Source organism: Lampris incognitus, unplaced genomic scaffold (genome assembly GCF_029633865.1).
Source record: "Lampris incognitus isolate fLamInc1 unplaced genomic scaffold, fLamInc1.hap2 scaffold_282, whole genome shotgun sequence".
NCBI classification, from domain to species: domain Eukaryota; kingdom Metazoa; phylum Chordata; class Actinopteri; order Lampriformes; family Lampridae; genus Lampris; species Lampris incognitus.
Genome location: NW_026611240.1, coordinates 8719 through 33718, shown reverse-complemented (window position 1 = coordinate 33718; position 25000 = coordinate 8719). Strand labels below are relative to the sequence as shown.

At 41.7% G+C, this 25000-nt stretch overlaps 1 protein-coding gene across 1 annotated transcript; it reads left to right on the top strand.

Annotated features, from left to right (window-relative positions):
- Positions 1–13089: 13089 nt before the first annotated feature.
- Positions 13090–24728, top strand: LOC130133349 (H-2 class II histocompatibility antigen, E-S beta chain-like; the record flags this gene model as incomplete). Its single annotated transcript, XM_056301985.1, has 5 exons — positions 13090–13375; positions 23093–23306; positions 23829–23896; positions 24004–24117; positions 24703–24728. Coding segments are annotated over 5 exons (708 nt in total), but the record flags the coding sequence as incomplete, so codon positions are not given.
- Between the last annotated feature and the right edge of the window lie 272 nt (positions 24729–25000).

The following is a 25000-nucleotide window of genomic DNA, read 5'->3' as shown; positions in this document are numbered from 1 at the left end:
GGGCGCATATACTGAACCTCGCATCGCAGCCTGCCCTGAAACTGACAGCTGTAGCTCGACTGCTTGCGAAGGTCAGGAGGATTTCCGCCTCCTTCCACAGAAGCACCACAGCCGCCGATGCACTGAAGAGAAAGCAGAGGATGCTTGAGCCTCCTCCACCCAAGCTCATCACACATGGTGCCGTCCGATGGCGCAGCGCCTATGAGACGCTGTCCCGGTTCCTCCAGCAGCAGCCTGCTGTCTGTGCTGCCCTCCTACCTCCCGAGGTAGGCCTACGTGGTGATACTACATTGTTACTGATTAAGTGTATTCAGGTCTGTATGTATCTGATGTGTTTGTATGTGTCATATGGATTATATTTTAATAACGAGGTTGTGAATGATATAATAGCCTAGCCTAAAATATTAATTCATAATGTTACTGCATTAAAGCTTAGGCAAGTTGAATATTTATATAATTCCCATCCTACTTTTAAAGTACTGCAGGAGCAGAGCACCGTGGCACATTCATTCATATTTTAGGCTATATCTCATTCACAAAATATACATTAAATGAATGTTTTTAGTGAACTTTCCATTCTGTCACGTTCTTTCATTAAAGATGAGAAAGAGCGTCTCTGACATTTGCACCTTGACTGAGACAGACGCCACAAATGCTGAAGAGGTTGTGCAAGCCCTCAAGCCGATGCTGGCTGCAGCAAGCATCATGTGCGAGGAGAAGAACCCGACCATTTCTGTCATCGCTCCGCTTCAGGCCCAACTTCTGGGTGACACAGTCGGAGCCACTGAGGATCCCCCTCTTGTCAGAGAGATACAGAACACCACCCATCAAGACCTATCCAAGAGATATGACTCCGCAGAGGAGAAGAACGACCTGGATGTCTCGTCAGCCTTGCACCGCAGGTTTAAACTCTGCTCTTCCTGTCACCACAAGTCATGCAGGAGACGGATGCCAAGGTGGTGTCAAAGGCTGCTGCTCTGAAGGTCAGTACGTCTTGTCAACAGTAGTAGCTCATCTGGATTCTTAGTTTCAGTTGTGACTTTAAACCGTCAGGCTGTTGCTAGAGACGCCATCCATATGTCCTCTTCATGTGCAAAAAGACATGTGTGGACATTTGAAATGAATGGTAATGGTTGACTTGATGTGAAGACTGAACATGCTTTTAAATAATAAAGTGAAAGGTTTGCCACTGATTTATTTTCTTACAGGATGCAGACTTGGGGATGGTGAATAGTCCTGAAGAGAGCACTACTGAGGGAGGAAGCTCTGAGCAGAGTGACGACACCTGTGATGACGATGGGAACGATCCTTCCACTGCACACACACCAAAGAAGAGGAACTCTGCACTATCTGACCTCCTCGGGCAGACGGTCCAGACCACCAGAGCTCCCTTGCTGCCGGCTACTTCCATAGCTGGAAAGGAGGCCAGGCAGGACCAAGAAGCTCCACCTCTACCACTGACAGAAGATCCGCTGGATTGGTGGAAATCTCCGGCACAAGGGTACCCACTTCTAGCCAAGCTGGCACAAAAGCATGTGTGTGTCCCGGGGACTAGTGTCCTGCAGAAAGAGTCTTTTCCCCTGCTGGTGACATAATCCCCGCCCAGAGGAGGGCGCTCCCCCCTGAGCATGCTGATCAGCTGCTGTTCCTGAAGAAGGACCTGCAAGTTTAGGAGCTGAAATGAGTCCAGGTTTCCATAAAGTAATGCAGCATAGAGCCATGCTGGGTAAGCTGGTTATGCACTGCAGCTTGTGTTTTTGCTTTCATGTGTTTGGGGGTTTTGTGTGTTGTGTAAAGTACCTAATGTACACAGAACTGGTCTGCTTTCTGGCAGTTCAGCCTTTCGTTTTATTTTATTGGTCATTCTGGGAAACTGACACAGTGAGGGACTATGCAGTGAATAAAGACGTCATTCCTGGTTTTTGCCTTTTTACTGGTGTTGTTTCTCCAGTTACACAGATATCGTGACGTACCATAGATTAATTAAATCACGATGCATCGAGAATCGCTGTATGGGGATTTAATCATAATCGTGGGCAAAGTATCGGGACAGTATCGTAATCATGAGCCCAGTGTATCGTCCCACCCCTAGTGGGAGGAAACCCACGTAGACACGGGGAGAACATGCAAAGTCCACACAGAGGACGACCCGGGACCACCCCCAAGGTTGGACTACCCCGGGGCTCGAACCCAGGACCTTCTTGCTGTGATTATATATATATAAATATATATATATATATATATATACACGCACACACACGCACACACACGCACACACACGCACACACACACACACACATACAGTGCATCCGGAAAGTATTCACACCCCGTCACTTTCCCCACATTTTGCTATGTTACAGCCTTATTCCAAAATGGATTCAATTGTTTTTTTTTTCATCAATCTACACACCATACCCCAGAGGACAGAATGTCCAAACAAGGACAAGCTGCCATTGTGATTGATATTCATTGTGATTGATAGCCATTGTGATTGGTAGCCGCTGTGACTGATAGTCATTGTGACTGATAGTCATTATGATGGATAGTCACTCTGACTGACAGTCATTCTGATTGATAGCCACTGTGATTGGTAGCCATTGTGATTGGTAGCCATTGTGATTGATAGTCATTGTGATTGATAGACATTGTGACTGATAGCCATTGTAATTGATAGTCATTGTGATTTATTGTCACTGTGACCGACAGCCATTAAGACTGATAGTCATTGTGATTGATAGCCATTGTGACTGACAGTCATTGTGATTGATAGTCACTCTGACTGACAGTCATTGTGATTGGTAGCCATTGTGACTGATAGCCATTGTGACTGGTAGCCATTGTGATTGATAGTCACTCTGACTGACAGTCATTGTGATTGGTAGCCGCTGGGACTTATAGTCATTGTAATTGGTTAGCCATTGTGATTGGTAGCCGCTGTGACTTATAGTCATTGTAATTGGTTAGCCATTGTGATTGATAGTCACTCTGAGTGACAGTCATTGCGATTGGTAGCCATTGTGACTGATAGCCATTGTGACTGGTAGCCATTGTGATTGATAGTCACTCTGACTGACAGTCATTGTGATTGATAGCCACTGTGACTGATAGTCATTGTAATTGGTTAACCATTGTGATTGATAGCCATTGTGACTGATAGTCATTGTGATTGATGGCCATTGTTATTGATAGCCATTGTGACTGATAGCCATTATGATGGATAGTCACTCTGACTGACAGTCATTCTGATTGATAGCCACTGTGATTGGTAGCCATTGTGATTGGTAGACATTGTGATTGATAGTCATTGTGATTGATAGCCATTGTGACTGACAGTCATTGTGATTGATAGCCATTGTGACTGATAGTCATTGTGATTGATAGCCGTTGTGATTGATAGTCATTGTTATTGATAGCCATTTTTACTGAAAGTCGTTGTAATTGATAGTCACTGTGACTGACAGCCATTAGGACTGTTAGTCACTGTGATTGATAGCCATTGTGACTGACTGTCATTGTGATTGATAGCCGTTGTTACTGATAGTCATTTTGATTGATAGTCATTGTGATTGATAGCCATTGTCACTGAAAGTCATTGTCATTGATAGCCATTGTGACTGAAAGTCATTGTGATTGATGGCCATTGTGATTGATAGCCATTGTGACTGACAGTCATTGTGATTGATAGCCATTGTGACTGATAGTCATTGTGATTGATAGCCGTTGTGATTGATAGTCATTGTTATTGATAGCCATTTTTACTGAAAGTCGTTGTAATTGATAGTTACTGTGACTGACAGCCATTAGGACTGTTAGTCACTGTGATTGATAGCCATTGTGACTGACTGTCATTGTGATTGATAGCCGTTGTTACTGATAGTCATTTTGATTGATAGTCATTGTGATTGATAGCCATTGTCACTGAAAGTCATTGTCATTGATAGCCATTGTGACTGAAAGTCATTGTGATTGATAGCCATTGTGACTGAAAGTCATTGTGATTGATAGTCACTGTGATTGATAGTCACTGTGACTGACAGCCATTAGGACTGTTAGTCATTGTGATTGATAGCCATTGTGACTGACTGAAAGTCATTGTGATTGATAACCATTGTGACTGATAGTCATTGTGATTGATAGCCATTGTGACTGATAGTCATTGTGATTGATAGACATTGTGATTGATAGCCATTGTGATTGATAGCCACTGTGACTGATAGTCATTGTGATTGATAGCCATTGTGACTGATAGCCATTGTGATTGATAGCCACTGTGACTGATAGTCATTGTGATTGGTAGCCACTGTGACCGATAGTCATTGTAATTGGTTAGCCATTGTGACTGGTAGACATTGTGACTGATAGCCACTGTGACTGGTAGTCATTGTGATTGATAGTCACTCGGACTGACAGTCATTGTGATTGGTAGCCATTGTGACTGGTAGCCATTGTGATTGATAGTCACTCTGACTGACAGTCATTGTGATTGATAGCCACTGTGACTGATAGTCATTGTAATTGGTTAGCCATTGTGATTGATAGTCATTGTGATTGATAGCCATTGTGACTGATAGTCATTATGATTGATAGTCACTGTGACTGATGGCCATTGTTATTGATAGCCATTGTGACTGATAGTCATTATGATGGATAGTCACTCTGACTGACAGTCATTCTGATTGATAGCCACTGTGATTGTTAGCCATTGTGATTGGTAGCCATTGTGATTGATAGTCATTGTGAATGATAGCCATTGTCATTGATAGCCATTTTGACTGATAGCCATTGTGACCGATAGTCATTGTGATTAATAGTCACTGTAACTGATAGTCATTGTGATTGATAGTCATTGTGATTTATAGTCACTGTGACTGACAGCCACTAGGACTGATAGTCGTTTCGATTTATAGCCATTGTGATTGACAGTCATTTTGATTGATAGTCACTGTGACTGACAGTCATTGTGATTGATGGCCACTGTGACTGATAGTCATTGTGATTGATAGACATTTTGATTGATAGCCATTGTGACTGAAAGTCATTGTGATTGATGGCCATTGTGATTGATAGTCATTGTAATTGATAGCCATTGTGACTGAAAGTCATTGTGATTGATAGACATTGTGATTAATAGCCATTGTGATTGATAGCCACTGTGACTGATAGTCATTGTGATTGATAGCCATTGTGACTGATAGCCATTGTGATTGATAGCCACTGTGACTGATAGTCATTGTGATTGGTAGCCACTGTGACCGATAGTCATTGTAATTGGTTAGCCATTGTGACTGGTAGACATTGTGACTGATAGCCACTGTGACTGGTAGTCATTGTGATTGATAGTCACTCTGACTGACAGTCATTGTGATTGGTAGCCATTGTGACTGATAGCCATTGTGACTGGTAGCCATTGTGATTGATAGTCACTCTGACTGACAGTCATTGTGATTGATAGCCACTGTGACTGATAGTCATTGTAATTGGTTAGCCATTGTGATTGATAGTCATTGTGATTGATAGCCATTGTGACTGGAAGTCATTATGATTGATAGTCACTGTGACTGATGGCCATTGTTATTGATAGCCATTGTGACTGATAGTCATTATGATGGATAGTCACTCTGACTGACAGTCATTCTGATTGATAGCCACTGTGATTGGTAGCCATTGTGATTGGTAGCCATTTATGATTGATAGTCATTGTGATTGATAGACATTGTGACTGATAGCCATTGTAATTGATAGTCATTGTGATTTATTGTCACTGTGACCGACAGCCATTAAGACTGATAGTCATTGTGATTGATAGCCATTGTGACTGACAGTCATTTTGATTGATAGCCATTGTGACTGATAGTCATTGTGATTGATGGCCGTTGTGACTGATAGTCATTGTGATTGATAGTCATTGTGAATGATAGCCATTGTCATTGATAGCCATTTTGACTGATAGCCATTGTGACCGATAGTCATTGTGATTAATAGTCACTGTAACTGATAGTCATTGTGATTGATAGTCATTGTGATTTATAGTCACTGTGACTGACAGCCACTAGGACTGATAGTCGTTTCGATTTATAGCCATTGTGATTGATAGTCATTTTGATTTATAGCCATTGTGATTGATAGTCATTTTGATTGATAGTCACTGTGACTGACAGTCATTGTGATTGATGGCCACTGTGACTGATAGTCATTGTGATTGATATACATTGTGATTGATAGCCATTGTGACTGGAAGTCATTGTGATTGATGGCCATTGTGATTGATAGTCATTGTGATTGATAGCCATTGTGACTGAAAGTCATTGTGATTGATAGTCACTGTGATTGATAGTCACTGTGACTGACAGCCATTAGGACTGTTAGTCATTGTGATTGATAGCCATTGTGACTGACTCTCATTGCGATTGATAGCCATTGTGACTGATAGTCATTGTGATTGATAGACATTGTGATTGATAGCCGTTGTGACTGATAGTCATTGTGATTGATAGTCATTGTGATTGATAGCCATTGTGACTGATAGTCATTGTGATTGATGGCCATTGTGATTGATAGTCATTGTGATTGATAGCCATTGTGACTGAAAGTCATTGTGATTGATAGTCACTGTGACTGACAGCCATTAGGACTGTTAGTCATTGTGATTGATAGCCATTGTGACTGACTGTCATTGTGATTGATAGCCGTTGTGACTGATAGTCATTGTGATTGATTGACGTTGTGATTGATAGCCGTTGTGACTGATAGTCATTGTGATTGATAGTCATTGTGATTGATAGCCATTGTGACTGAAGGTCATTGTGATTGGTAGTCATTTTGAATGATAGCTATTGTGAATGATAGCCATTGTGATCGATAGCCATTGTGACTGGTAGTCATTGTAATTGATAGCCACTGTTACTGATAGTCATTGTGATTGGTAGCCATTGTGATTGATAGTCATTGTTATTGATAGCCATTGTGACTGAAAGTCGTTGTAATTGATAGTCACTGTGACTGACAGCCATTAGGACTGTTAGTCATTGTGATTGATAGCCATTGTGACTGAAAGTCATTGTGATTGATAGTCACTGTGACTGACAGCCATTAGGACTGATAGTCACTGTGATTGATAGACATTGTGATTGATAGCCATTGTGACTGATAGTCATTGTGATTGATAGACATTGTGATCAATAGCCATTGTGGCTGATAGTCATTGTGATTGATAGATAGCCATTGTGATTGATAGTCATTGTGATTGACAGCCATTGTTAACCGCAGTATCTTCAGCTACTTTGGCTGACTGACAGGAATGTCTGTTGCTCGGCCTTTTTCTATACAAAATAACTGGCAATATCCACATTTACTTTATCGGACAAAATGACTACCGTTATCGCTCATTTATCTCCTGTTGGTGAAGAGGTGACACACCAGGCTCAATCAAATATACACTACATGGCCAATACGATGTGGACACCTGAACATCACACCCATATGTGCTTGATGAACATCTCATTCCAAACCCATGGGCATTAATATGGTGTTGAGCCCCCCTTTGCTGCTATAACAGCCTCCACTCTTCTGGGAAGGCTTTCCACTAGATTTGGGAACATGGCTGTGGGAATTCACTCCCATTCAGCCACAAGAGCATCAGTGAGGTCAGGCACTGATGTCGGGGAGAAGGCCGGGTTCACGGTTGGTGTTCCAATTCATCCCAAAGATGTTGGCTAGTTCCTCCACACCAAACTCAGCAAACCATGTCTTTATGGACCTCGCTTTGTGCACAGGGGTATTGTCATGATGAAACAGAAAAGAGCTTCCCCCAAACTGCTGCCACCAACTTGGAAGCACACAATTCTCTAGAATGGTATTGTATGCTGTAGCAGTAAGATTTCCCGTCAGTGGAACTGAGAGGCAAGAACATGGAAAACAGCCCCGGACCATTATTACTCCTCCACCAAACTTTACAGTTGGCACTATGCATTTAGGCAGGTAGTGTTCTCCTTGTATTCGCCAAGTCCAGATTGGTCCATCAGACCGCCGGATAGTGAAGCGGGATTCATCACTCCAGAGAACGTGAGTCCAATGGTGGTGTGCTTTACACCACTCCAGCATAGCACATTGTGTGCATCGGCTTATTTATTATACAGTGATAGTGGAGGCAGACAGGAAATGGGGGAGAGCGAGAGAGAGAGAGAGAGAAAGGGGTAAGACATGCAACAAACGCTGCCAGCTGGATTTGAGCTGGTAATGGTTGCAGCCATGTGGCCATGTGATATGCACGCTAGTCAGTCGGCCATGGAGGCACCCCAGGCCACCAGTTCATGAGCTGACGTTGCTTCCAGAGGCAGTCTGGAACTCGGTAGTGAGTTGTGTAAGCGAGGACACATGGTTTTTACGTGCCTCAGGACTCGGTGGTCCCGTTCTGTGGTCTTGTGTGTTCTACTGCTTCACGTCTGAGCTGCTGTTGCTCTGAGATGTCTCCACTTCACAATAACAGCACTTACAATTGACCGGGGCAGCTGTAGCAGGGCAGGAATTTGACCAAATGACTTGTTGGAAAGGTGGCATCCTATGACGGTGCCATGCTGAAAGTCACTGCGCTCCTAAGGACCCTCCACTCCACTGCCACTGTTTGTCTATGGAGACTGTGTGGCTGGATGCTGGATTTTATGCACCTGCTAGCAACGGGCGTGGCTGAAATATCCGGACCCACTCAGTAGAAGGGTGCCCACATATACTTTGCTACGAAAAGTATCAGGGACTGAATTTTGCAAACATGCTGGAAAACCCAACAGCTGTGGCTGTATTAAAACAACAGCATGGTGCTTTGTGGTGCATTATTACTTACTCTTTTTACCTTTATTATTATTATTGTTATTTTTGATTTTCCCGCTTTTACATCTGGCCAATTACCCCACTCCTCCGAGCCGTCCCAGTCTCTGCTCCACCTCCTCTGCCGGTCCGGGGAGGGCTGCAGACTACCACATGTCTTCCCCCCCCCCCCGATACATGTGGGGTCACCAGATGCTTCTTTTCACCTGACAGGGAGGAGTTTCACCAGGGGGGGGTAGCACATGGGAGGATCACGCTATTCCCCCCGGCCCTCCGCCCCCGAACAGGCAGCCCAACTGACCAGAGGAGGCGCTAGTGCAGTGACCAGGACACATACACACCCGGCTTCCCACCTGCAGACACGGACAACTGTGTCTGTAGGGACGCCTGACCAAGCCGGAGGCAACACGGGGATTCGAACCGGCGATCCCCGTGTTGGTAGGCAACGGAATAGACCGCCACGCTACCCGGACACCCGACTGTTGTCAGGTTTAATCTGGGTTTTGTGTTTGTCTGCTGGTGACGACTGAACACAGCACATGGACCGGATGTGAAGACACTGCTCCACTACCTGTAGCTTATCTTCACAGTTGACCTCCTCCTTAGTGGCTCTCAGCTCCTGGCTCAGGTAGAAGGAGTTGACTACGTGCTCAGGAGGAACAAAGTCATTGATGACCTGAACACAGCTGTGGAGGTTCTGAACCTGAGAGAGAAAGGGAGACAGACAACATGATGGATGACTTCATGCTACACCTGGCGTAGCTATCTGTGTCAGGTAGCAGAAGTACAGGAGGACACACCACACAGGGACGGACGAATTAGTTCTCCATGTTGCTAGTGAGGAGGGTTCTGCAGACATGCTTGTGTAACTATGCATTCTGATGTAGATATGCTGTTATGTGTATGTGTCCAGTAAATACCTGGTGCATGGCCCCAGCAGGTATGAGGACCGAGTCCCCTAGGAACTGAACGAGGGTCCAACCCTGGACCCCGTGCTCTTCAAACAGACGCTGTCACTGCTTCCTGCTGAGGTACCAGCCCTGCTCTCTGACCGGGTCCTGCTCTGCAGACATGTCCAACCCCTCATAAAGAGAGATGGATTAGGAGAGGTGTGAGAGAGATATGGATTAGGAGAGGTGTGAGAGAGTTATGGATTAGGAGAGGTGTGAGAGAGATATGGATTAGGAGAGGTGTGAGAGAGAACGGGTCTTTGTCTGAGTCGTCGTTTTGCGTCATAGTCCTCTGTAGCTTTTTTCTTTCCCTCCTTTCACACTCTTTCTCCCACATTCCCCAAATTCTTTCTTGCTCTGCCATATACTCTAACCATGTTGTAGGAATCTGTTTCCTTTCCAAGACCTTCGCTTTTCACTTTTCCATGGACTGTCGGACTTTCATTAGTTTATTCTTGCTCAAAGTTCCTTCAACAGGAAACCCATGACCCTGTATCCAGTCTAAAACATGTTTTACCGAGTCTTCACCATATTTCCTTATCATTGTCTGATAGATAGGACCCTCCATATCTATCGGGGCCAGTTTACTGCCCTTGTTTCCCTGTTTTTTTCTCTTCTGGGTTCACTTGATCCTACCAGGTGACCACTTCTATTAGTGTGAGACCGAGGGTGAACAGCCGCCTAATTGTCAGTGCACGACCTCATCTGGTTTCAATAGTCCGCGTTTTAAATGATCATTTCCTCCTTTAAAGAATCCTGCTTACCCGTGTGATGAATCTCCCCGGGTTTTGCTGAGGGGTCTCAGCGACACCGACCAAACGGACCACCCGCCTCTCCCTTTCTTCTCCTCAAACCTGCTGAGGTTATTGGGAGATGGCTGACTATGTCCTCGTCCCGAGATGACCGGTCAGCCGGTTGTCCGTCTGGCGGGCGACGTGAGATCCCACTTCTGACACCAAATTTGTTGTGGATTTTCCTTTATCCTTAAATGGGCTCTTGCCCCAGCAACCTCTGGGGAGAACAATCACCCCACAAACATTGGAGCAAACAGAGAATCTTTATTGCATCTGCAGATGGAGAGACATAAGGCCACACAGAGGTTCGTCTGTGAGGATATGCTCTGCCCTGAGCTGGAGGTAGTGGTTTTTATAGCACAGTCCGTCGCGTCATACCCGATGTTTCCTGCACCAACCAAGGTGTAGTCTGACAAAGCTATGCAGGAAAACATCTGAGTTAATCAGGTTCTGTGCCTGGTGAGTGTCTGTAGGTCCATTACTCTTACCTTTGCTGTCCCAGTGCCTGGGACGCGGCAAAGGGGAAGCAATCATGATGACGTGGCTATGTGACCCCATGGGGGCGCACATAAGAACAATGGGTATGTGTGTCTGCATTGAGTGGGAAGTTTCATACACACAGAGAAGTAGAAAACTACAGAGTACATACGGAGTGCATATGCAGTACATGTTGTACTCCACAACCACCTTCTCCATCTGTCCTTGCACATTCCTCTCCTTGACACCATACCTACCCATCACCTCCTCATCACCTCTGTTCCCTTCACCAACATGCCCTCTGAAGTCCGCTCCAATCACCACTCCCTCCTCCTTGGGTACCCTCTCCACCACGTCATCCAACTCCCTCCAGAATTCTTCCTTCTCTTCCATCTCACACCCAACTAGCAGGGCTTATGTGCTGATAACATTCATGCTGTTGACGTATGACGTATGACGTAGAAATGCTGTGCAGGATATAGGGATCCCACACGGCTCCTGTATCAGGTACTGATACTTGCTCACACCGCTGCACGAGGCCCGAGTCCACAACTCACTTCTTAATATCTGTGGTCCTCCACAATCTGCAGGCTCGCGTCCAGCAGCTCCTCGGATCAGATGCAAAGTCCGCTGATCCAGCATCGTCTGGTGCTGGTAGACACGAGGAGTCACGGGTCACTTATTCAGATAAAGTTTTAATTTACCCACCTGACACGTCATGTGTCATGTCATGCTGCTCCACCCACCTCATGTTGCTCCATCCTACATCTGTTCATTGTGTTATTCTAACAACACCACACCTCACACGCCATGTGTCATGTCATGCTGCTCCACCCACCTCTTGTTGCTCCATCCTACACGTGTTCATTGTGTTATATTAAACTTACTTAGTGGTGCACACATCTTCATATCTTCTCTCCACGTACTCCATAGATGAATCCTCTGATGTTACACAATGAAGTGTTGCTGTTGTACTCACCAGTTGTTTAGTGAATACACACATTCCACACAACCGGTCAACTAAACACAACTTCACTCACATCATACCCAAGTAACACACTGAACATAACAAACTCACCACACCAAACTGACCCAACAACCTGAACACAAGGGGGCGCACATGTACTGGCTGGTCCCACCATTCTGACACACAAGGGCAACACACAAACAACACTCTACCAACTAAACTACAAATAACACAACACAGCACAATTCTTCAACAAGTTAACATTTAGATAGTAACCAAGGCAACACAACCACAACACATCTACATTAAGAATACCCCCCCCATGACATGGAGGGTAGTTGGTAGAGTCCAGCGGGCCGCCCTGTATTTAACAGCTGCTCTGTGGAGCGCCCTCTGCTGTTCAGCCTGACAAGAAGTCCTGCAGCAGCGACGCCCCAGCACTGCTGCCTCAACACACAACATTAACACAACACGAACTACACATGTGGCCCCGAGAGCTGCCATCACACACACACACACACACACACATGTTCTTGTACATGTTGAGTGTGCATTGTCTACATGTTGAGTGTGTATTGTGTACATGTTGAGCGCCCCCTAGTGCAGCTAGGGGGCGCTATACTAACAACACATGTCCTCTTGTCATTCTGTCACCGGCCAAATCTTCTCAGTCCCCGAACAGGCTCGAACCTTTGAGTTTCTGTCCCTTTCCAGCATTAGGCTCTACCCTCTACCTGGTAACAGATGACGTGCAGGCCTCTGTGTTTTCTATTGGCTGATGTTGGGAGAGCTAGCCAGCCCAGTGAGGTGATTGGGTGGTGGACTGGTTTATGTCCAGGGGGCAGTCCACACCAGTCAGTCTGTAAAGGAGGACAGTTTATTGTGTTCATCAGCAAGACAGACACATGGCTTCATGCTGCCTTGTTGTGTGTTGCTCCCTCCTGGTCGTGGGTTTCTATGGAGCAGGTGAGATAAAATATGTAAATCAGTCTCTGTTGGATGGACTCTGCTGTGTTGTTAGAAAAGAGGTTTTAATTATTGTCTTTAAAACAATTCAACTAAGTAACTTGAACCTGTTTCTCTTTCTGTTCCAGATGCGTTTTTGAAATATGACCTGTACACATGTGTGTTCACCTCCTCTGAGCTTCCTGACATAGAGTACATAAACTCTATGTATTTCAATAAGATAGAAGTTATGAGGTTTAACAGCACTGCGGGGAAGTGGGTTGGATACGACGAGTTTGGTATCCATAACGCAGAGCGCTTTAACAACGATCCTGCAGAGATGGCAGTAAGGAGAGCTCTGAAAGAGACGTACTGCAAACATAATATAGAGATACGGTACCGAGCTGCACTGGATAAGACAGGTGAGCTGCTCTGCTATGATGACTATTACTACTACTGTTACTACTACTATTAGTAGTACTGTTATTATGAATATTACTACTACTGTTACTACTACTATTAGTAGTACTATTATTATGACTATTACTACTAACGTTACTACTACTATTAGTAGTGCTATTATTATGACTATTACTACTACTGTTACTACTACTATTAGTAGTACTGTTATTATGACTATTACTACTACTGGTACTACTACTATTAGTAGTACTGTTATTATGACTATTACTACTACTGTTACTACTACTATTCGTAGTACTGTTATTATGACTATTACTGCTACTGTTTCTACTACTATTAGTAGTACTGTTATTATGACTATTACTACTACTGTTACTACTACTATTAGTAGTACTTTTATTATGAATATTACTACTATTGGTACTACTACTATTAGTAGGACTATTATTATGACTATTACTACTACTGTTACTACTACTTTTAGTAGTACTACTATTATGACTATTACTGCTACTGTTTCTACTACTATTAGTAATACTGTTATTATGACTATTACTACTACTGTTACTACTACTATTAGTAGTACTGTTATTATGAATATTACTACTACTGTTACTACTACTATTAGTAGTACTATAATTATGACTATTACTACTACTATTAGTAGTACTATTATTATGACTATTACTACTAACGTTACTACTACTATTAGTAGTACTATTATTATGACTATTACTACTAACGTTACTACTACTATTAGTAGTGCTATTATTATGACTATTACTACTACTGTTACTACTACTATTAGTAGTACTATTATTATGACTATTACTACTAACGTTACTACTACTATTAGTAGTGCTATTATTATGACTATTACTACTACTGTTACTACTACTATTAGTAGTACTGTTATTATGACTATTACTACTACTGGTACTACTACTATTAGTAGTACTGTTATTATGACTATTACTACTACTGTTACTACTACTATTCGTAGTACTGTTATTATGACTATTACTGCTACTGTTTCTACTACTATTAGTAGTACTGTTATTATGACTATTACTACTACTGTTACTACTACTATTAGTAGTACTGTTATTATGAATATTACTACTATTGGTACTACTACTATTAGTAGGACTATTATTATGACTATTACTACTACTGTTACTACTACTTTTAGTAGTACTATTATTATGACTATTACTGCTACTGTTTCTACTACTATTAGTAATACTGTTATTATGACTATTACTACTACTGTTACTACTACTATTAGTAGTACTGTTATTATGAATATTACTACTACTGTTACTACTACTATTAGTAGTACTATAATTATGACTATTACTACTACTATTAGTAGTACTATTATTATGACTATTACTACTACTATTAGTAGTACTATTATTATGACTATTACTACTAACGTTACTACTACTATTAGTAGTACTATTATTATGACTATTACTACTAACGTTACTACTACTATTAGTAGTGCTATTATTATGACTATTACTACTACTGTTACTACTACTATTAGTAGTACTGTTATTATGACTATTACTACTACTGGTACTACTACTATTAGTAGTACTGTTATTATGACTATTACTACTACTGTTACTACTACTATTCGTAGTACTGTTATTATGACTATTACTGCTACTGTTTCTACTACTATTAGTAGTATTGTTATTATGACTATTACTACTACTGTTACTACTACTATTAGTAGTACTTTTATTATGAATATTACTACTATTGGTACTACTACTATTAGTAGGACTATTATTATGACTATTACTACTAACGTTACTACTACTATTAGTAGTACTATTATTATGACTATTACTACTAACGTTACTACTACTATTAGTAGTGCTATTATTATGACTATTACTACTACTGTTACTACTACTATTAGTAGTACTGTTATTATGACTATTACTACTACTGGTACTACTACTATTAGTAGTACTGTTATTATGACTATTACTACTACTGTTACTACTACTATTCGTAGTACTGTTATTATGACTATTACTGCTACTGTTTCTACTACTATTAGTAGTACTGTTATTATGACTATTACTACTACGGTTACTACTACTATTAGTAGTACTTTTATTATGAATATTACTACTATTGGTACTACTACTATTAGTAGGACTATTATTATGACTATTACTACTACTGTTACTACTACTTTTAGTAGTACTACTATTATGACTATTACTGCTACTGTTTCTACTACTATTAGTAATACTGTTATTATGACTATTACTACTACTGTTACTACTACTATTAGTAGTACTGTTATTATGAATATTACTACTACTGTTACTACTACTATTAGTAGTACTATAATTATGACTATTACTACTACTATTAGTAGTACTATTATTATGACTATTACTACTAACGTTACTACTACTATTAGTAGTACTATTATTATGACTATTACTACTAACGTTACTACTACTATTAGTAGTGCTATTATTATGACTATTACTACTACTGTTACTACTACTATTAGTAGTACTATTATTATGACTATTACTACTAACGTTACTACTACTATTAGTAGTGCTATTATTATGACTATTACTACTACTGTTACTACTACTATTAGTAGTACTGTTATTATGACTATTACTACTACTGGTACTACTACTATTAGTAGTACTGTTATTATGACTATTACTACTACTGTTACTACTACTATTCGTAGTACTGTTATTATGACTATTACTGCTACTGTTTCTACTACTATTAGTAGTACTGTTATTATGACTATTACTACTACTGTTACTACTACTATTAGTAGTACTGTTATTATGAATATTACTACTATTGGTACTACTACTATTAGTAGGACTATTATTATGACTATTACTACTACTGTTACTACTACTTTTAGTAGTACTATTATTATGACTATTACTGCTACTGTTTCTACTACTATTAGTAATACTGTTATTATGACTATTACTACTACTGTTACTACTACTATTAGTAGTACTGTTATTATGAATATTACTACTACTGTTACTACTACTATTAGTAGTACTATAATTATGACTATTACTACTACTATTAGTAGTACTATTATTATGACTATTACTACTACTATTAGTAGTACTATTATTATGACTATTACTACTAACGTTACTACTACTATTAGTAGTACTATTATTATGACTATTACTACTAACGTTACTACTACTATTAGTAGTGCTATTATTATGACTATTACTACTACTGTTACTACTACTATTAGTAGTACTGTTATTATGACTATTACTACTACTGGTACTACTACTATTAGTAGTACTGTTATTATGACTATTACTACTACTGTTACTACTACTATTCGTAGTACTGTTATTATGACTATTACTGCTACTGTTTCTACTACTATTAGTAGTATTGTTATTATGACTATTACTACTACTGTTACTACTACTATTAGTAGTACTTTTATTATGAATATTACTACTATTGGTACTACTACTATTAGTAGGACTATTATTATGACTATTACTACTAACGTTACTACTACTATTAGTAGTACTATTATTATGACTATTACTACTAACGTTACTACTACTATTAGTAGTGCTATTATTATGACTATTACTACTACTGTTACTACTACTATTAGTAGTACTGTTATTATGACTATTACTACTACTGGTACTACTACTATTAGTAGTACTGTTATTATGACTATTACTACTACTGTTACTACTACTATTCGTAGTACTGTTATTATGACTATTACTGCTACTGTTTCTACTACTATTAGTAGTACTGTTATTATGACTATTACTACTACGGTTACTACTACTATTAGTAGTACTTTTATTATGAATATTACTACTATTGGTACTACTACTATTAGTAGGACTATTATTATGACTATTGCTACTACTGTTACTACTACTTTTAGTAGTACTATTATTATGACTATTACTGCTACTGTTTCTACTACTATTAGTAATACTGTTATTATGACTATTACTACTACTGTTACTACTACTATTAGTAGTACTGTTATTATGAATATTACTACTACTGTTACTACTACTATTAGTAGTACTATAATTATGACTATTACTACTACTATTAGTAGTACTATTATTATGACTATTACTACTACTATTAGTAGTACTATTATTATGACTATTACTACTAACGTTACTACTACTATTAGTAGTACTGTTATTATGAATATCACTACTACTGTTACTACTACTACTAGTAGTACTGTTATTATGACTACTACTACTTCTGTTACTACTACTATTAGTAGTGCATGTATGCATATGTGTCCGTGTGTGTGCGTGTTTGTGTGTGAGTGTGTGTGTTTGTCACGTGTGTGCGTGTTTGTGTTTGTATCTGTGTGTGTGTGTATAAGTGCGCGCGCGCGTTTTTGAGTTGTGTGCGCGCGCGTCTGTGAGTTATGTGTGTCGGTGTGAGCGCGTGTATGTGCGCGCGTTTTTGTGCGCGCGCGCGCGTCCGTGTGTGTGTTTGTGTGTGTGTGTGGGTGCGTGTGTGTATGCGTGTGTCTGTGTGTGTGTGTGTGTCTGTGCGTGTGTGTGTGTGTGTGCGTGTGTGTGTATGCGTGTGTGTCTGTGTGTGTGTTTGTGTTTGTGTGCGTGCGTGTGTGTGTGTGTCCGTGTGTGTGTGTCTGTGTGTGCGTGTGCGTGTGTGCGTGCGTGTGTGTCCGCGTGTCCATGTGTGTGTGTCTGTGTGTGTCTGTGTGTGCGTGTGTGTGTGTCTGTGCGTGTGTGTGTGTGTGTCTGTGTGTGTGTGTGTGTGTGTGTGTGTGTGTGTGTGTGTGTGTGTGTGTGTGTGTACTAGTGAACAATAGAACATGGTACATAAAACAGGTGTGTAGTATTACGGACACACATCAGGTTCAGTATCATTACACAACTACGTCAGAAGAACCCAATCAGGGTGTGAGACAGTCCCCGACATAAAGCAGCGCTGCCAGCAGGTATTAACGGGCTCCAAGCCCCCATGTATGTAAGTCGGGTCTGGCTGTCTGTAGGAGCCTCGCTAGTTGAGCTGTTTGCTTATTAGACGGATGCAAGTCTCAGCCTTAAAGAGCGACGGTGGTCGTAAAGCTGTCCGTCAAGATGGTGTATGAGGATGGTTGTGAACACAGCGCACAACTATTGATCATCTATGACGTCAACAAAGGATTATTGATGAACCCGGAACAGGTTATTAACATCGTGTGGGTTGGGGCTGGAAGAAAAACAACATATGTGTCTAAAAGAATATAATGACATGTAGGGATGAGGTGGGGAAATGAGTAGTATTAGGCTGTACATACTTGTCAACAATGTTGAGTGTTAAGTACTGAGTAATAACAGTGGAAGAGCGTGTAGTATCTGTTTTAGGAGAAGTACAATTCTAGTGTTCCCTCCCATGGACGAGGCAAGTGTGGGGCTGACAGGAGCGAAGAGGTTGTCTTCCACTAACTTCAGAGGGTTTCTTGGCAGCCTTGCAGTGAGTTATTCAGTAAAGTGGGAGAAATGCAGCCTGCTGGAAACCTTGTTCTGAGCTTCAGGGAACTTATTTGTGTTTTAATTAAACCTGCTGAAGTGGGAGTAGGAGGATATAATGAAGCATGAGTATGCTGCATCTGAGTTCAGCATCTATGCAGTGAATGCGTGAAGGCGTCATCAGGAAACTGAGATTAGTTCTTAACAGACGCAGCTAATGGCGGTGTCTGAGCCAGAGATGTGGAAGCAGAGGCTTATCTTACAGCTGCTATGGGTCATTCTGTGACTTGTTTGCTGATTCTGAAAGAAATGTGTAGTTATACTCCTGTAGTGCGTTGTGTAGCCGTGTCAAAGGGCAGTAGAGTGGACTTGGGGTGATAATGGTTTGCATCATAAAATGTCCTTTACTGAAGGGTGCTCACAAGCATTGCTGTAGTCAAGACCGCCTCAATCGAGACCAAGACAAGACCAAGACTCCTCCTAGCCGAGACCGAGTCAAGATCAAGACCAACGGTGGTCGAGACCAAGTTCAAGACCAAGACCGGAACAAGTCGAGTCTTTTCCGAGACCGAGAATAGAATAGTTTGTATACCCTTTACAATAGCTATATTATTGTATTATAATGGCATTTATACATTTTCTACTCAGAATGAAGCCTTTGTACAAGACACTTACACAGTCAGAAGAGAAAATTATTTCATTGATCCTCATGCATAGTCTTTTAAAAAATACCAGTCAGTATAACATAGGATGGCTGATACCATAACTTTCTGAATAAACCAACTTTAAAAAAGGAAAGATTCCCTCTGGTTAAAGGCAAGCAAAGATTTCACATTAATTTGGCCAGTGCAGCAACGCATTCAACAATACAGTACAACTAAACATCAGGTTATTTGTAAAAATGTAATGGAATTAGATACAGTTCATGCTTTCACTTAAACAATGAAAATACAGTAATCAGAAGAGAAGTGAATACGTTTGCAAAAAAATAATATTTAATGTTTACAACATGTTTTATGTCTACAGACAGTCTGTTGGTCTACTCAGTATAAAACCATTTTATATACCAGCCAACATGGGCATGGGCACCTTAGACTACTTAGACAGTAGTGCATGGTTACACTTAAGAAACATTAGATATGACAACATTTTTGTCCCCAATCGTGAACGGTGAGGCCTCATGATAAGGCCCCCTCTGCTGAATACAAGCTCAAAAGGAGCTGAAGATGCAGGCACAGACAAGACTTTAAGTGCCAGGGGATGTAGGTTGGGGAACTTCTCTTCGTTTCTAGCCCAAAAACTGAGTGTGTCTTCATCATGGAAGTCTTTAAAGGTCTCAAAGTACTTCTGTACTTGTGATGCTATGCTTGAGTCTCAGTCACCACTGTGACTTTCTCTATGCCATTGGTACCTTGCCAATAGTCTTGGACACTTGAGTGGCGGTAACTCCTCTTGAGATTGTTGTGCACTATGGGGATCCTTCGGAGGGGATCCTGTTCCTATGGCCCTTGCTTCTGTAATCAAGGTGTCTGAAAAAAATAAACAAAGAAAAAGATAATTAAGCCTTTTATGAACAAAGACTTAAATTATACCATTTTGTCATTTATTATATTTACTACTGTTCCTAAACTACCATTGTATGTACACAGAGCCACCAGGCAGTGAAAGCACTGTGTGTGTGTGTGTGTGTGTGTGTGTGTGTGTGTGTGTGTGTGTGTGTGTGTGTGTGTGTGTGTGTGTGTGTGTGTGTGTGTGTGTGTGTGTGTGTGTGTGTGTGTGTGTGTGTGTACTGACCTTTGAGTGACCTCTTGAGTTCATCTCTGACCTGAGGGGACATGACATTTTCAGTAGACTGAACATCCATATCCACCCAGCTGAGTCCAAAACGTGGGTCAAGCATGGCAGCTATGAAGTACACATCCTCACCAAACGGTTCATGGTGCTGCTTGCTTTCATCCATTTTTGTTCTAACAAATATGCCAGAAAACCTCCTGTGTAAGGATTCTTTAAGTGCTCTGACTAAAGGCCGGCAGAGACACCTCGTCTCTTCCATCCTCATGAGGTGGGCGTTAATGTCCAAAACTGTGGGGACAACTAGGCTGCTTGTCACCAGTTGCTCACCTTGTGTGAGGTCGGTAGCCTCTGCAAAAGGCTCAAGAATGGTGCAGAGTTCTTTGAGCTGAGCCCACTCGCGTGGAGAGAAAACAACATTTGGAAAGTCAGAGCACATGTCTGTGAGAATGCTGTGATCCAATGCTGTGACAGCTTTCAATTGCTTAAAAGTGGAGTTCCAGCGGGTGTCATTTGCTGCTGGGATAGAGCGTCCATAGCCAAAAGTGACTTCAAACTTATCTTTAAATGAAGTGCTGCAATGTAACAAAGACGACAGCTTTGAAGCTTTGGCAATCGCACCAGAAAGACACTTAGTTTCCTTTAAGCCATCTCCTACTACCAGTTGCAGAGAATGAGCAAACCATGACAAACGCTGTCTGGAGGTACTCCTTGTTATATCTGCACTGCCATCCTCATCCTCCAGATGAGGATGGCAGGACACAAGTGTGGTAGTAGGTCAGCAGCTCGTTACTTGTGTTGTTGTTTCAAGGCTGAGAGGTTTAAGGAAAGACTCACTTCTTGGAGACAAGCAGGGATCTTAGGTAGTGATTTACCCAACTCCTGTTTGTGAGTACACATGTTGCATCTACAGTAACACAATTAAGCAGATGTTGAAGAGCACATCTTCTGGATGAAGACAGCACCAGGTCACGTGTCTCATGTTAAAAGAAGGGACAGAGTCACGAGACTCCACACCAGTCCAACACTTATGGGACATTTCACCATCACACAACAAGTGTGAGCGTGTCTGTGTGTTGTGTTACCAGAATCAACGGAATCTAGAACTTCCAGACCTCCTTCTGCTTCACTGCTGGACAGGACACATGTTTTAAGCTGGTGTGGTTTATTCTTCCAAATGACATTTAAGAAAGTTCTATTTGCTTCTGTGGCGGTAGAACCATAAACCAATAGAGACACAGATGGACCCACAAAGCGAGACAGGCCCTCTGCTTTGGAGAGGAGAACTCCTCCTAAAGTAGAGAAACCCCTTCCAAGACCAATCCTGAAGACAGACTTGGTCTTTTTAATCTGTTGGAGAAATGGAGATGTTGTCTAGCTGTAAGATGTGTAGTTGTATATATTCCCAAATACTTAACGGACTCTTTTACCGGATGTTTCCAACTAAACAATCGCTACAATCACGCACAGACAACATTCCACATGTGCACACATTTAGTCGCAGGTCCGAAGCCCTGGAACACTGGTTACCTGAGGTAACAGAGTTCCTCACGTGCTTCTTGTCCTTCAAAACAAAGTGGTGTCGTCTGCCAGTTGTGAGATTTTTAACTCTCCACCAAAACCCGACATTCCTTCCAAACGTCCATCATTCACGATATTAACTGATAAGAATTCAGCCCCTCAAATAAATAAGGGAGGAGGAACAGGGCAGCCTTGGCGGAGCCCTCTGTTCATCTGGACTCTTTTACAGCTGTTAAAGTTCATCATAACAGAACTATTCATATCTTTGTAAAACATATTGACAATGCCAACAAAGTTATTCCTAAAGCCCAACGCCTCGACGGACTGTAACAGAACCGTGAGTTCAATCGCGTCAAAGGCCTCATAGAAGTCGAGGAACAAAATAAGTGCTTCAGAATTTACTGCATCTGCATAATCCAGCAGATCTAGGATGAGTCTCATGTTACAGTAACGTGCCGGGTTTTCATGAGTCCTGTTTGAGGTCCGGCTATAACAGAGTCTAGTCCTCAATGCGGAGGGCTGGACTGAGGCGACTCACCGCAGAAGAGCCGTTTAACATGCTTTATTCCAGCTCTGCTAGGCACTGCCGTAAATCAGTTTATGGTAACTCCTCTGGGGGCCGCTGTCGTAATAATGTAAACTAACCTACGACACATCAGTACAACCGCCAAGGCTGGACTACCCCGGGATTCCAACCCACGACCTTTCTGCTGTGAGGCGACCGCGCTAACCACTGCGCCACCATGTGGCCCCAAACATTATATACTCTTGGGATTAGCAACTCTACACATTTGACATTGATTCAAAAAGTTAATTTCAAGTCCTGATGATGATGATGATGATGATGATGATAACAAAATAATTCTTTACCAGCTGAGCCCAGTGTGAGACTGACTTCAGTGACGCCCCCTAGTGGCCGACATCCGGCCATGCTGATGTGCAGTGTCTACAACTTCTACCCCAAATACATCAGTGTCACCTGGCTGAGAGACGGACAGCCGGTGACCTCTGACGTCACTTCCACCGATGAGCTGGCAAATGGTGATTGGTACTACCAGATCCACTCCTACCTGGAGTACACGCCCAGGTCAGAACACTTAGACTCAGTACCAAATGGACCGGTCCAAATACATACACAATACTTTAACACTACACACTCACGCACACACACACACACACACACACACACACACACACACACACACACACACACACACACACACACACACACACACAATGACTGGAAAACAAAGCACAAAGTGATGATTTAAGGTGGAACGTGTCTCCTCAGTGTCTGCTCTGTAGACACCAGCTGCATGTTTAAGGTGGAACGTGTCTCCTCAGTGTCTGCTCTGTAGACACCAGCTGTATATTTAAGGTGGGATGCGTGGCTCTTTACAGGTGAGATCCCAGATGGACGACAGAGTATTTATTGTGTATTAATACCGTGTTTTAAACTGGGCTGATGTTTAGTATCAGACTCGACTAGTTTCTGTGCAGACAGACAGGAAAGTACAGACTTACCTCATCCAATCACATCACGTCTTATTTATTGTTGATATGTTGTTTATTTCCTGTGTTTTCTTCTTCTTCACTTATTTCATCTCAGGTCTGGAGAGAAGATCACCTGCATGGTGGAACACGCCAGTTTCCCCTCTCCTAAGAAAGTGGACTGGAGTGAGTATCTATGTGTGTCTCTGTCCATGGATAGGTGATGAAGACATAGAGAGACAGGTCAACATGCAGATGTGTCTATAGATAGAGACATGTGTCTGTCTCTCCAGATCCCTCCATGTCACAATCAGACAGAAACAAGATCGCCAGCGGAGCGTCAGGTCTGCTTCTGGGTTTGATTTTGTCTTTGGCAGGTCTGATCTACTACAAGAGGAAGGCCAGAGGTCAGTAACACTAGATCAGTCCAGACCAGGTTTACACTGGTTCACATCAGTCCACATATACACACTACACTAAAATACCACTACACTATAATATCACTACATATACACAGTACACTATAATATCACTACATATACACAGTACACTATAATAACACTACATATACACAGTACACTATAATACCACTACATATACACACTACACTATAATATCACTACATATACACAGTACACTATAATACCACTACATATACGCAGTATACTACATCACTACATTATAATACAAACACATATAAACAGTACACTCTATATCACTACACTATATCAGTACATATAGACTATACACTATACATATACAGACAGTACACTATACATATCAGTACTTATAGACAGTACACTGTACATATTAGTACATATAGACAGTACACTATACATATAGACAGTACACTATACATATCAGTACACATGTACAGTACACTGTACACATTAGTGGGTGTCAGCAGTACTTGAAGTGGGCCAGACTTGTTTGGTTGTATTTCAGTCTCTTCACTCTTCACCACTTTTCTTATCGTTGGTCTTTTTTAACAGGGCGTGTTCTGGTTCCAACCAGCTGAAGTAGGAAGTGACGCTTCTTCCTCGTTGGTTGTTTTGGTGGCAGTCCAGTGTGTGTCGCTTTCACCTGAAGGTTTTCTCCCAGGTTGTCAGTACTGCCCCCTGCTGGATCTCATTGCCTCCTGCTCGTATTCTTACTAATGCTCTACAGATTCTGATGTCATAGACATATAAAGAGTAGACGCCGCATCGACCGCTGCTGCCTATTGACGCTGACGAGCCGTGGGGCCGCCATCTTGGACCGGTCACCCGCTCCACTCAGTGTAATGTGTTT